This window comes from Salvelinus sp. IW2-2015, linkage group LG19 (genome assembly GCF_002910315.2).
Source record: "Salvelinus sp. IW2-2015 linkage group LG19, ASM291031v2, whole genome shotgun sequence".
NCBI lineage: Eukaryota > Metazoa > Chordata > Actinopteri > Salmoniformes > Salmonidae > Salvelinus > Salvelinus sp. IW2-2015.
Genome location: NC_036859.1, coordinates 13,465,306 through 13,479,379, shown reverse-complemented (window position 1 = coordinate 13,479,379; position 14,074 = coordinate 13,465,306). Strand labels below are relative to the sequence as shown.

Genomic DNA, 14,074 nt, shown 5'->3' with positions numbered 1-14,074 from the left:
GGAGGTGGGATACAGTTTCAACATCTGGCCCCTCCACTGAGCCCTTTCATCGTCAGTGTCCTGACACTCAGAGGCTACACTAGGCTCCCTATTAGAGAAAATACATGATTGAGACAATGGCGTGACTGTTAGGATTGTTCTTAAGGATCGTTCTTAAGTGGCCGCATGTGGTCTAGGCCCTATGAGTACTGCGGAATACAGTTACTCCAAAACCTGCCAGAATTTCCTTGGATCCCTACCCTCCCGCCGATCACAAAAGCTCCTCTTGTGAATAATTATCATGGCTTTAGATTACAAACGATCTATTTATTTAATAGAAAATCCCATTTTACAATTTTATCATTGTTTCTTGTTTTTCGGTCCTCTGTAACCTCACTTTCCCTCTTTAACCCTCTATGTCATATCTCTTCTCTCTTTCCTCACCACCAGGGAGGAAAGGGAGCGGTGGATCCGGGCTAAGTATGACCAGAAGCTGTTCCTGGTGGGTCTCCCCCAGTCGGATGTGCCCCTGGGGCAGCAGCTGCTCCGGGCCGTGGTGGAGGACGACCTGAGGCTGGTGGTGCTGCTGCTGGCCCACGGCACCAAGGAGGAGGTCAACGAGACGTACGGAGACGGGGACGGACGCACCGCCCTGCATCTGTCCTGTGCCATGGCCAACGTGGTCATCACCCAGCTCCTCATCTGGGTGAGTAGGTTGGGGTTTGAGAGGGGATGGTTTTCAACCTTGATTAAAGGTTGATTATCTTCCTGGTTGAATAAAGATTGAATGATAATGAATAAGATAAGATGGTTAAAAAGTTAGATAGATAGGGAAAATTTATGGTCAGGGTCAGGAGTGTTTCCTAAGCATGTTGACACGACCAGGAAAAACTCCTGGCTGTGGAGGAAAATGCAGTTCTTTGAGTGAATCTGCTCAACTAGCTAGACCACAATGTCAACTACACCTTTCTCTGTCCAGTCCACTTCTCCTCCTCACACCTCTCATCTGTTCCCTCAGTACGGTGTGGACGTGAAAAGTCGGGACGCGCGCGGCCAGACGCCGCTGTCCTGCGCCCGCCGGGCAGGAAGCCAGGAGTGTTCTGACATCCTGCTCCAGCACGGCTGCCCCAATGACCCGGACAGCAGCCTCACCACCCCCAACATGAGCCGCAGAAACCCCAATGTTAACCCCAACCCTAACGTCAACAACAACAATGCCCTCAGTGAGCTCAACCGCAGTGTCAGTATAATGTAGGACCAGGAGTGGATCATCCCAGAGCAGACCGGAGTAGACTTGACTCACCGATCACCAAGGCCGTGAACATAAACACACTGTGTCCCCATAGAAGACCCAGTGACCGTACTACTCTCCCAGTCCCCATTCTCCTCCTATTCCGCTTCATACTGTGTAACCTAAACTGAATGACTGACAGTGGAGGCTTTTTTGGGCGCAACGGACAGGATAGAGATATTCCAAGATGCTGAGAGAGGCAGGCTTACCTGGTGGACATTGTATATTGTACTTGTTTGGTTGTTGTTTTCTCATATCATTGGCACAGCGGTACTGTCTGTGAGTAACAATCATGATCAGTTTAAAGCTTTTTATTGTTATTAAGCATCAACCAAATGAATGGCTCACCCCTCCCCTCTCTAGTAAAACAGTTAATTTCTATGCTTGAACATTTTCTTTCCTGTCGTCCTCTGTTGGAGCCAAACTGTGTTTATATTGTGCTGTTTGATGAAATGACAAACTCCCTCCCATAATGCTTTTATCCCTATATAGAGAAAGATAAACACCTTCATAACATTTTGCTTTTAGATACTCCAAAGGAACTTCCATGTTGGACGCACAGCGTTTAATGAGTGGTATCATCCATAGTCATACAGGAAAGAAACTATTCCTATAGATAGTGTAATAGGGTTTACAACAAGTCCTCCATAGCCCACCAATTTCAGAATTCAGAAGGTTCTAAATTAACCAGTTAGTATTGGTACTATGAAGCCATCAAACTCTTGACATGCCATTCATGTAAAAAAGCAACGCATGTCTAGGTGGAAGGTCAAAAATGATTGAAATACTTTACTTACGGGCAAAAGGTTTAAATCATAATTTGACATTTCAGAGATGATTGCACAATGGGAGAATTTTGGGAGATAGTTAAGTGAGTCATTTGTTCTTCCACCCTGATCACGTCCTGCTTGCAAATCATCCATGATTATAAGGGAATTGAGGGTCTGTTTTATGAGCATCATGTCGATTGGTTTTTGTAAAAATGCCTCTTCAATCAGAAATCATTCAGAGGAATGATTGAAGGAAGGAAATTGTATCATTAAGAGAGCTTTGTTGGAGTAATTTTTGGATGGATTTGAAGAGTGTTGATAACTATTTGACACAGATCACATAACCTGGCCCCTGCAGGCATAATGGAATGTCTGTTCACCTCTTGTAGCCGAAGGCCCTGTATATTGGTACTCATGATTATATGTCTTTTGTTGATGTGAACTATGTGGTGCGTGTGTGGGTGTGTGCGGTGCACATGTGTGTGYGCGTGTGTGAATGAAGGAGAGACAGGAAGTGACTGGGTAAATCTGTGTACGGACACCATTGGGAGAAAAGGCCAGCATTTATAGTTGTTTGACTAAAAGGTTTTTGGAGCAAAAAAAGGTGTTTTCAAGTACAGACCACTGTAACAAGCAGGGGTTGGAACCGAAAACAGGAAAATAACATTTTTGTGAAACAGAAGCGAGGAAATTATCTGTTATTTTAAAAGCATGGGAACCGGTTAATAATGTTATTTTATGTTTCGGGGAATTTTTTTCCAGGCACACAAAGAAACGCAACAAAGAGCCTATGCAAAGCCCTCACTCTGTCACTCAGAAACGTATACCAGTGCCTGCAAGCTGGAAATCTTTGCCTGTGCGTGTTTAGGCTACCCCCCCCCCGAAGCATAGGCTACTGTACTGACATTACAAGTGTGATTCTGAAGACGGGGAGAGATTTTTTATTGGCTAGAGAAGAATGGATTCACTTTTTTCAATGCTTGTTAAGGATACTATAGTTATCACGTTTCACATTGGATTTATTAACTACGAAAAGRAAGACGTGTTTTTAATTATGGTGCCGCTCTGCACAAACAAGCTTGTTAACTAGCTCTGGTCCAGCATTAAGCCAGCCCTCGGAACTCTCAGAGTGGACCGGACTCACCAATCACCAAGGCCCAGCGCTTGCATAGAAACCGCTCCTCTGTAGGTAGAGTATAATTCGGTGGGATTAATTCGGATAATGCATGTCATAACAAGCCACGCCTCCTCCTCCACCCTCTCGCTCTCCCCACCCAGGGGAATCGCATCTCGCCCCCTACACTTGTCTGTCCATCACACATGTTAACAACTAGTTTGCCCGCTCCATAGCAAGCTGCTCTATCTGCCCTGATTGGTGAAGTAATTTATTGAACTAAATGTAAAAAACTGTTCATTCCACAGGCCAAAAAGGAATGATAGAAAATGGAATGGTTCAGTACTTTATTTTGCTGGTCGGAACAGTGGAACGGAATAAAATAAAGTGGTGGTTCTGTTCAGAACGAAACGATTGGAAAGTACGATTGGTTGGTTGGTTCCAACCCCTAGTAAACAGTAGCTCGTCCTCCAATAAGACTTATCCTGAAGTGGTGTGGATTAACGTTGACTACTGGAGTCGTTTTGAAGCTTTCCATCTCAATTCCTCTACAACCAATGTGACTTTAACGAACCATCCAACCCCTCACCCTTACTCAAGGGACCAAAACAGGTACATTCAAGTGTCAAACCATGGAGATAGAGACTAAAAGGGTCAAGATGGGATGGAGAGAAAAGCCAAGATAACTTGACAGTTTTTATGGTAATTCTTCATGATAATATCATATGTGTATATATATAGACGAGACAAAACAAGATGGAGGAGGGACTTTCACAACAGGAACATTCAAGTGGTATTGGCATAAAGTATATAGAGACATTTCATTTTCCTCGYTCTTCTGCCGTTTTAAGGTTTGAAATTAAAACCCAGTTTTCTGGTCTTTAAATGTACTATGGCAGTGTTTATGTTTACAGGGCAAAGGCTCTTCATATTAACGCTGTTACATTATCTACATGGTTTTGTTATTTCCCAGCAGGCTAAACTGGTTGGAATTACGTCAGTACAACCTGGTTACAACCATATTATAACCTGGTTGTAAACTGGTTGTAATGAGGACATTTAAACCAGCTTTGCCCCCCCCCCCGCTGTGTTCCCTCAGTATTTGTAGTTTATTGAAACCCACAAGATATAAAGATGTGGTCAATCAGGAATAGTGTCAAATACAGTATTCGCTTTCATCCCTGTTGTCCTGAATTGGCCCTCAGATTCAACCAAATTACATTTAGACTGATGGTCAACAGAGCTTGTAGACAGCCTTACGTTATAACTACATTGACGAGTTGGCCTTTTCCTTTGGTGTACAGTAGGTGTACAGTACGTGTACAAACCACCATGGCACCAACGTATTTCAATGAATTCTCAAGTACATTTCAAAGTATGTCTGATATACGGTAGTAGATTATTTCCTATAGAGGAGTTTGAGGTATATACTTACCTGATGCCATAGGACCATATTCACCCTTGTAATATTTCCCTTCCCCACTACTGTTAACGCTGCCTGACTATAACCATTATTCTAAGCAAAATGTTTCCCCCCAAAGACGGGCTGTTCTGATATGGCACCCWATTGCCTAAATAGTGCACTACTTTTGACCAGAGTTCAATGCGATACCTGGTCAAAAGTAGTCCACTATAAACGGAGTAGGTTACTATTTCGGACGTACCCAGGTTCTCTATGACCAGACAAGCTCCCAGTCAAACAATTGAAAATATTTTTGTTTTTTACAGTCAGTCTTCCTTGACTTGTAAACCCTATTTTGATATCTTTTCAATTTTTTCATCATTGTTCTCAAGCATATTTTTAGGTACTTTGGTTAGGTCTCAATGTAGCTACATTATCTGACCATTTGAGGTACTTTGTGTATAATGATGTACATTTGACATATTTATAATGCAGTATGTAAATATTGTTTGTTTTTGTTTAATTTTTCTATTGTATTTTTTTCTCTCTTTACGTTCGGAACGTGAGACAAAGCATAAAGCTAAAGAGTTAGCTGCTGTGTGCTTGGATGCTTGGCTGACTGTTGACCTATTCATCAAACACTCCAATAAAACTATGTAGCCTTTCCTGGATTTGGGAAATAACAAAATGTTTGAAATGTGTCTCTCTCTTTGCATCTTCTTTGACTGACTTGTGTAAGTGATGTACTTGTGTATGTACTCTATGTGCTAGCATCATCTGAAGCAGAAGCTTACGTTGCGACCACTCTTAAAACCAAGGGGCCACTCCCAAGGCAACATTTCAAACTCAGCTGTCTTACACGAGCCCTCCATTTTCTTAMTGGCACTTCCTACCTAATCGTATGTGTGATATGCTGTACATGGATGATTATGTGATGTGCCAATATATGATTTCCTGTTTCAATATCTAGGATTAATACATTWAAAAGTATTCTTCTATATACAGTAGGTCATAGATGTAGGATCAATAGCCAGCTTCACTCAGTCAGATACATTGAAGTTAGACAATAAAGACAATCCACTCCTAGTACTGTGTTTCAAATGAGCATCAGTTTTGGGACACTGAGGATAGCCTGTTGGTGTATGTTGTGTATTCCGTTAGTATTAATGTTTAGTGTATTCCATTTGGTATTAATGTGTATTGTGTGAATACCATAGTTATTATTGCGTTTCAGGAGTACCAGACCTTGGCAGAGGACAGAGCTCTGATGCTTCCTTACTCTGCCAGCCCTTCAGCTAAGTGGTGTTGCACCCTCTACCCTTCCACTTCCTGCTCATGGGGCCCCCCAATAGTCCAAATAGTCTCTCAGTAAGGAGGATTAAGATAAAGAGCCAGGCTTAGTGTCAGGCAGCATGACAGGCATTATGACGCGGCGGGGGAAAGTGAAAGGTCTCAGTGTCGAGACGCGTCAAAGCACACCACTAATCCACTCCTCATTTTCAGCTTATCTGCTCTCGCTAATACAGGGGGACTCTGTGCTTCACCTCTCGGTTTTCTCTTCTGTTGTCTTTTATTACCTGTTTGTCTTTTCTTTCCTTCTTCCTTCCTCTTTGCAGACTGAGGTGGTGATACAGCCACATGTTTGTGTTTAAGCGCTTACACACACACACTTAGTTGAGAGAGTAGCCTATACAATGTCAGCACCAGTGGTGTAGTGGTGCCTGGAGAACTGTATACGCTAATTTTGCCAAAAAGTTCCCAAACGGTCCACCCGGCGACGGAAACGTGCTGTGTTTGAAAAATTCAGTGAGGAACAGTGCCATAAACTCTGGATGACCTAAAATKATGAATCCCATTTTGGTCTTTCACAGTCAGGCCAACCCAAGCTGTCCTGTGCAAGTAGACTAATAGTAGTATAGTAGACCTACTATTGAAACAGATAAATGAGGCTGGTTTCAGATTTGTCCAATTTTGGCGGGTTTCACTCTCAAAGTCACACTGTTTTAATAGAAAAACAACAAATTGGATGTTAGAAATCCATAACAATGTGTAAACCACATCAGGAGACCACTTTTGAGGTCTGGGTAAAATGTAAGATATTTAGATTTGCTTATTCAAGTGCCCATGCACCAAGCACTGTTGTTTGGTTAGGTGTTGCCAGAAGATACCGACCCTACCGTTACGCTTGTTTACACTGAGCGGCACTGGGGTCAGAAGGCTAGCAGTGGCCACTGCTGCCATTTTGGAATGGCAGTGTCAGGCAATCAGCTCTTTTGTTGTTCAACACAATGTGTCATTCCATAATGACTGCTGTGGGTACTGCTAGCTAGCATGAGGATGGAAAGCCCAGTTTTACGGGAAACAAGCAGTATTTCAACATACTTGAATTATCAGTGTCGATAAAGGTACAATTTGGAGTACAGTGGTATATCCCATCCCTGCATTGAGGTACGTTTTCCGATCTATATCGCGCGCCGGCTCCACAGTATCTTAATGTAACCATAATTGCGTTCCGACCCCAGTGCAGCTCAGTGTAAATAAGCATAACGGTGGGGTCGGTATTTTCTGGCAAGTTAGTGGTGTTTCTGTAGCACATGAGATAGATTTTGCAAAACAAATAGCCACTGGATTGATGCAAATAATCATAATATCATTCTGCCAGGTAGGCAGGCTACTTTGTATCTATTTTACATTTAAGTACACTCTTAGAAAAAAAAGATGCTCCCCATAGGAGAACCCTTTAAAGAACCCTTTTGGGTTCCATGTAGAACCCTTTCTATAGAGGGTTCTTCATGGAACCCAAAAGAGTTCTACCTGGAACCAAAAAGGGTTCTCCTATGGGTACAGCCGCAGAACCCTTTTGGAACCCTTATTTCTAAGATTATACCAGACGACGTTTAGGCCTATCATTAGCATTGCAATGTTTTTCCCGTTTCTTAATTGTTTGAAACCTGGAAGTTTTACTTCATATTATGAGTGACGCCTTATCTTGCTTCCAAGTAGCTTATAGCCAAAATCCACCATAGAAACGTKAAGGCAATTATTTAATAATGGCTTCCTCATATGCTTCTCCTGTTCAATTGGTTATCTTTCAGCTTTCTTTCATTGTCTAGCAGCCAAAGACATTATCCTAGTCATATTAGCAACCCATGAAAGTTGTTGCATCTTTAGATCTTCCCTCTTTCTAAATTTTTTACGGATATTTCTATCTCTGTCCATGAATCCGCTTGCATGTGCAGTGCACATTTTAGAACAATGTTTTCCCGCAAATTGCATTTAGGACCATTCAAATTCAAAATAATAGTTTAATAACATTTTTAGCTAAACATTCTGATCTGTTCCATAAGCTAAATTAATTGATATGGCGTATATCTCCACTACACTACTTTGATACACATTGTGGGGATTAACCTCTATGGGCTCTATTGAGTTAACTTGCGCTAATGTGATTAGCATGAGGTTGTAAGTAACAAGAACATTTCCCAGGACATATGGGCAGAAAGCTTAAATTCTTGTTAATCTAACTGCACTCTCCAATTTACAGTAGATATTACAGTGAAAGAGTACCATGCTATTGTTTGAGGAGAGTGCACAGTTATGAACTTGAAATGTATTAATAAACCAATTAGGCACATTTGGGCAGACTTTATACAACATTTTGAACAGAAATGTAATGGTTCATCTGATCAGTCTAAAACATTGCACATACACTGCTACCATCTAGTGGCCAACATCTAAATTGCACCTAACCTGGAATGATACACAATGGCCTTTCTCTTGCATTTCAAAGATGATGAAAAAAAAGCGCTCGTTTTTTTGTTTGGATTATCTTTTACCAGATAATTTCCACAAACTTCAAAGTGTTTCCTTCCAAATGGTATCATGAATATRCATATCCTTACTTCAGGTCCTGAGCTACAGGCAGTTAGATTTGGGTATGTCATTTTAGGCGAAAATTGAAAAAAGGGTCCGATCCTTAATTAAGAAGTGAGTATACGCAATTCCTACTGAAAGTAAGTGGTTATACTGTGTATACCTGCGTACAGGCTCTTCATTGACTTAATTTATATTTTGTTGTTACAGCCTGAATTTAAAAATAGGATGAAATGTAAAAAAATCTCACCTATCTACATACAATACTCCGTAAAAACGAAGTTAAAATGTGTTTTTAGACATTTTTGAAAATACACTACATGACCAAARGTATGTGGACACCTGCTCGTCGAACATCTAATTTCAAAATCATGGGCATTAATATGGAGTTTGTCCCCCATTTGCTGCTATAACAGCCTCAACTCTATTGGGAAGACTTTCCACTAGATGTTGGAACATTGCTGCTGGGACTTGCTTCCATTCAGCCACAAGAGCATTACTGAGGTCGGGCATTGATGTTGGGCGATTAGGCCTGGCTCGCAGTTAAGGTTGAGGTCAGGGCTCTGTGCCGGCCAGTCAAGTTCTTCCACACTGATCTTGATAAACCATTTCTGTATGGGCCTCACTTTGTGCACAAGGGAGTTGTCATGCTGAAATAGGAAAGGAAAAGAGCCCAAATTGTTGCCACAAAGTTGGAAGTACAGAATTGTCTAGAATGTCATTGTACGCTGTAGCGTTAAAATTTCCCTTCACTGGAACTAAGGAGCCTACCCCGAAACATGAAAAACAACCCCAGACCATTATTCCTCCTCCACCAAACTTTACAGTTGGCACTATGCATTCTGGCAGGTAGCATTCTCTTGGTATCCGCCAAACCGAGATTTGTCAGTCAGACTGCCAGATGGTRAACCGTGATTCATCACTCCAGAGAACGCATTTCCACTGCTCTAGAGTCCAATGGCGGCAAGCTTTACACCACTCCAGCCCATGCTTGGAATTACGCATGGTGATCTTTGGCTTGTGTGTGGCTGCTCGGCCATGGAAATCCAGTTCATGAAGCTACAACAAACAGTTATTGTGCTGACGTTGCTTCCAGAAGCAGTTTGGAACTCGGTAGCGAGTGTTGCAACCGAGGACAGACGATCTTTGTGCGCTACGCGCTAAAGCACTCGGTGATCCCGTTCTGTGAGCTTGTGTGGCCTACCACCAATACATTTTCTCTTCACCATAACAGCACTTACAGTACAGTTAACCAGTGCAGCTCTAGCAGGGCAGAAATGTGACCAACTGACTTGTTGGAAAGGTGGCATCCTATAACGGTGCCACGTTGAACGTCACTTAGCGCTTCAGTAAGGCCATTCTACTGACAATGTTTGTCTATKGAGATTGCATGGCTGAGTGCTCGATTTTATACACCTGTCAGCAACAGGTGTTGCTGAAATAGCCGAAACCACTAATTTGAAGGTGTGTCAACATACTTTTGTATGTATAATGTATATATATATATATATATATTTATAAACTGGGTGGTTCGAGCCCTGAATGCTGATTTGCTAACAGCCGTGCTATATCAGACCATATACCACCTGTATGACAAAACATTTATTTTTACAGCTCTAAATACGTTGGTAACCAGTTTATAATAGCAATAAGGCCCCTCTTAGGTTTGTAGTATATGGCCAATATACAGTTGAAGTTGGAAGTTTACATACACTTAGGTTGGAGTCATTATAACTCGTTTTTCAACCACTCTAAAAATGTCTTGTTTACAAACTATAGTTTTGGCAATCAGTTAGGACATCTACTTTGTGCATGACCCAAGTAATTTATCCAACAACTGTGTACAGACAGATTATTTCACTTATAATTAACTTTATCACAATTCCAGTGGGTCAGAAGTTTACATACACTAAGTTGGTTGTGCCTTTAAACAGCTTGGAAAATTCCAGAAAATGATGTCATGGCTTTAGAAGCTTCTGATAGGCTAATTGACATAATTTGGGTCAATTGGCGGTGTACCTGTGGATGGATTTCAAGGCCTACCTTCAAACTCAGTGCCTCTTTGCTTGACATCATGGGAAAATCAAAGACCTTAAGTCTGGTTCATCCTTGGAGCAATTTCCAAACGCCTGAAGGTACGACGTTCATCTGTACAAACAACAGTACGCAAGTATAAACACCATGGGACCACGCAGCCGTCATACAGCTCAGGAAGGTGACGCGTTCTGTCTCCTAGAGATGAACGTACGTTGGTGTGAAAAGTGCAAATCAATCCCAGAACAACAGCAAAGGACCTTGTGAAGATGCTGGAGGAAACGGGTACAAAAGTGTCTATTTCCACAGTAAAACGTGTCCTATATCGACATAACCTGAAAGTTCGCTCAGCAATGAAGAAGCCACTGCTCCAAAACCGCCATAAAAAAAGCCAGACTACGGTTTGCAACTGCACATGGGAAAAAATATTATACTTTTTGGAGAAATGTCCTCTGGTCTGATTAAACAAAATTAGAACTGTTTGGCCATAATGACCATCGTTATGTTTGGAGGAAAAAGGGGGAGGCTTGCAAGCCGAAGAACGCCTTCCCAACCGTGAAGCACAGGGGTGGCAGCATCATGTTGTGGGGGTGCTTTGCTGCAGGAGGGGCTGGTGCACTTCACAAAATAGATGGTATCACGAGGCAGGAAAATTATGTGGATATATTGAAGCAACATCTCAAGACATCAGTCAGGAAGTTAAATCTTGGTTGCAAATGGGTCTTCCAAATGGACAATGACCCCAAGCATTCTTCCRAAGTTGTGGCAAAATGGCAACAAAGGACGACAAAGTCAAGATATTGGAGTGGCCATCACAAAGCCCTGACCTCAATCCCATACAACATTTGTGGGCAGAACTGAAAAAACGTGTGCGAGCAAGGAAGTCTACAAACCTGACTCAGTTACACCAGCTCTGTCAAGAGACATGGGCCAAATTTCACCCAACTTATTGTGGGAAGCTTGTGAAAGGCTACCCGAAACGTTTGACCCAAGTTAAACAGTTTAAAAGCAATGCTACCAAATACTAAATGAGTGTATGTAAACTTCTGACCCACTGGGAATGTGATGAAAGAAATAAAAGCTGAAATATATCATTCTCTCTACTATTATTCTGACATTTCACATTCTTAAAGTAAAGTGGTGATCCTAACTGACCTAAGACAGAGAATTTTTACTCTGATTAAATGTCAGGAATTGTGAAAAACTGAATTTAAATGTATTTGGCTAAGGTGTATGTAAACTTCCGATTTCAACTGTACCATGGCTTTAGGGGTGTATCCAGGAACTCTACGTTGCATCATTCGTAAGAACAGCCCTTAGCCGTGGTACACAGTATTGGCGATATTCCACACATCCTCATGGATTATTGCTTAAATATACTGAACAAAATATAAACACAACATGTAAAGTGTTGGTTCCATGTTTCATGAGCTGAAATAAAAGATCCCAGAAATGTTCCATACACACAAAAAGCTTATTTCTCTCAAATTAGGTGCACAATTCTGTTTACTTCCCTGTTAGTGAGCATTTGTCCTTACCCAAGACAATCCATCCAACAGGGTTGGCATATCAAGAAGCTGATGAAACAGCAGGATCATTAAACATGTGCACTTTGTGCTGGGGACAGTAAAAGGMAACTCTAAATATGCAGTTTTGTCACACAACACAATGCCACAGACGTCTCAAGTTTTGAGGGAACGTGCAATTGGTATGCTAAATGCAGGAATGTCCAACAGAACTGTTGCCAGATAATTTATTGTTAATTTCTCTACCATAAGCCGCCTCCAACGTCGTTTTAGAGAATTTGCCAGTACATCCAACCAGCCTCACAACCACGTGTAACCATGTCAGCCCAGGACCTCCACATCCACCATCTTCACCTGCGGGATCGTCTGATCCCAGCCACCTGGACAGCTGATGAAAGGAGGAGTTTTTCTGTCTGTAATAAAGCTCTTTTGTGGGTGAAAAACTCTGATATGCTGGGCCTGGCTCCCCAGCTCCCCAAGTCATGTGAAATCCATAGATTAGGGCCTAATGAATTTATTTAAATTGGCTGATTTTCTTATATGAACTGTAACTAAGTAAAAATGTTGAAATTGCTGAATGTTGTATTATTTTTTTTGTTCAATATGTACAGTATATATACAGTACCAGTCAAAGGTTAAGACACACCTACTCATTCAAGGGTTTTTCTTATTTTTACTATTTTCTATATTGCAGAATAATAGTGAAAACCTCAAAACTATGAAATAACACAATCCTGTCTCGGGGCTCTACAGACAATTCCTTCGACCTCAAGGCTTGGTTTTTGCTCTGACGTACACTGTCAACTGTGGGAGCTTATATAGACAGGTGTGCCTTTCCAAATCATGTCCAGTCAATTGAATTGACCACAGGTAGACTCCAATCAAGTTCTGGAAACATCTCAATGATGATCAATGGAAACAAGACGCACCTGAGCTCAATTTCGAGTCGCATAGCAAASGGTCTGAATACTTATATAAATAAGGTATTTCTGTTTTTGTTGTGTATATTGATGAGGAAATGTTTTTATTTAATCAATTTTAGAATAAGGCTGTAACGTAACAAAATATGGAAAAAGTAAAGGGGTCTAGATACTTTCCGAGGGCACTTTATATATATATATTCCGGTCTCTGGTATTGCTCGTTCTGATATTTCTTAATTTTTCTGTATTATTTGTGTATTGTTTTTTTATTTTTATTGCTAGGTATTAACTGCACTGTTGGAGCTAGAAACACAAGCATTTCACTGCACCTGCGATAACATCTGTGTACGCCACCAATAAACTTTGATTTGATTTCAAAACGTTTTCTCCCTTGGTGTACAGAACCCTGATTTTTATTGCATACAGTAGGAGGTAGCTAAACACTGAGGAGTGTTCTGTGCTGCCCACCTTGGCTCAGACAAATCACCTCCCAGATTGCAGAGGAGGGTTTTCCTCTGATGGATGGCTACACAAACACCTGACAAGAACATATTTACCAGCATTAATTAAAAATCTTGTGTTGCGCTACCTAATCACAAGGTAATTGTTTACTGTGTGCTTGCTGTGCAAATTGTTTAACTATAGTTGCCTATCATATGCATGGTTGCCAATTAGTAGGACTCTTTCAATATTTTATTGTTTTCATATGAAAGGCAAAAATCTGCTGATCGAAACCATTTCTGTTGAATTCCAGTTTAATTGCCGTGAATATAATACCTCAGTTATAAACCAATAAAGGTATTTGTTAATTAACATGCTTGGTTCTGTGTTTATACTGAAAGTGTCGAATACATCCTAGGCTTTAGATCTGACTAACAGATCTGGGACCAGGCTAAACCTTTTTCCCTTTGACCAGTAATTATATCTATCTTGTTACCTTCCCTCCTGACCACTTCTCATGGGTATTCATCCTCAGTCCTTCCTGACAAGCTCCTGAATATCCATTGATAATTTCCCCCTCCATCATGTGTGACCAGAAGTAACCTAATGTCCATGTTATATCCTGCCCCATCAGACCTGTCCCCTCCTACCCATTTCTACACACTCATCTCCATATCGTTGCCTCTCCTTAATCAGAGTATCTAAGTAAATACAAATGTTTTT

At 41.3% G+C, this 14,074-nt stretch overlaps 1 protein-coding gene across 1 annotated transcript in view; it reads left to right on the top strand.

Moving 5' to 3' along the window:
• Positions 1-5,244, top strand: part of LOC111978956 (arf-GAP with GTPase, ANK repeat and PH domain-containing protein 3-like) — a 231,378-nt gene extending 226,134 nt beyond the window's left edge. The window contains exons 17-18 of the mRNA XM_024009205.2: positions 430-685; positions 998-5,244. Coding sequence (XP_023864973.1) covers positions 430-685; positions 998-1,234 — 493 coding nt within the window. The 3' untranslated portion in view covers positions 1,235-5,244. The remainder of the gene's footprint in view (positions 1-429; positions 686-997) is intronic.
• The last annotated feature ends 8,830 nt before the right edge of the window (positions 5,245-14,074 follow it).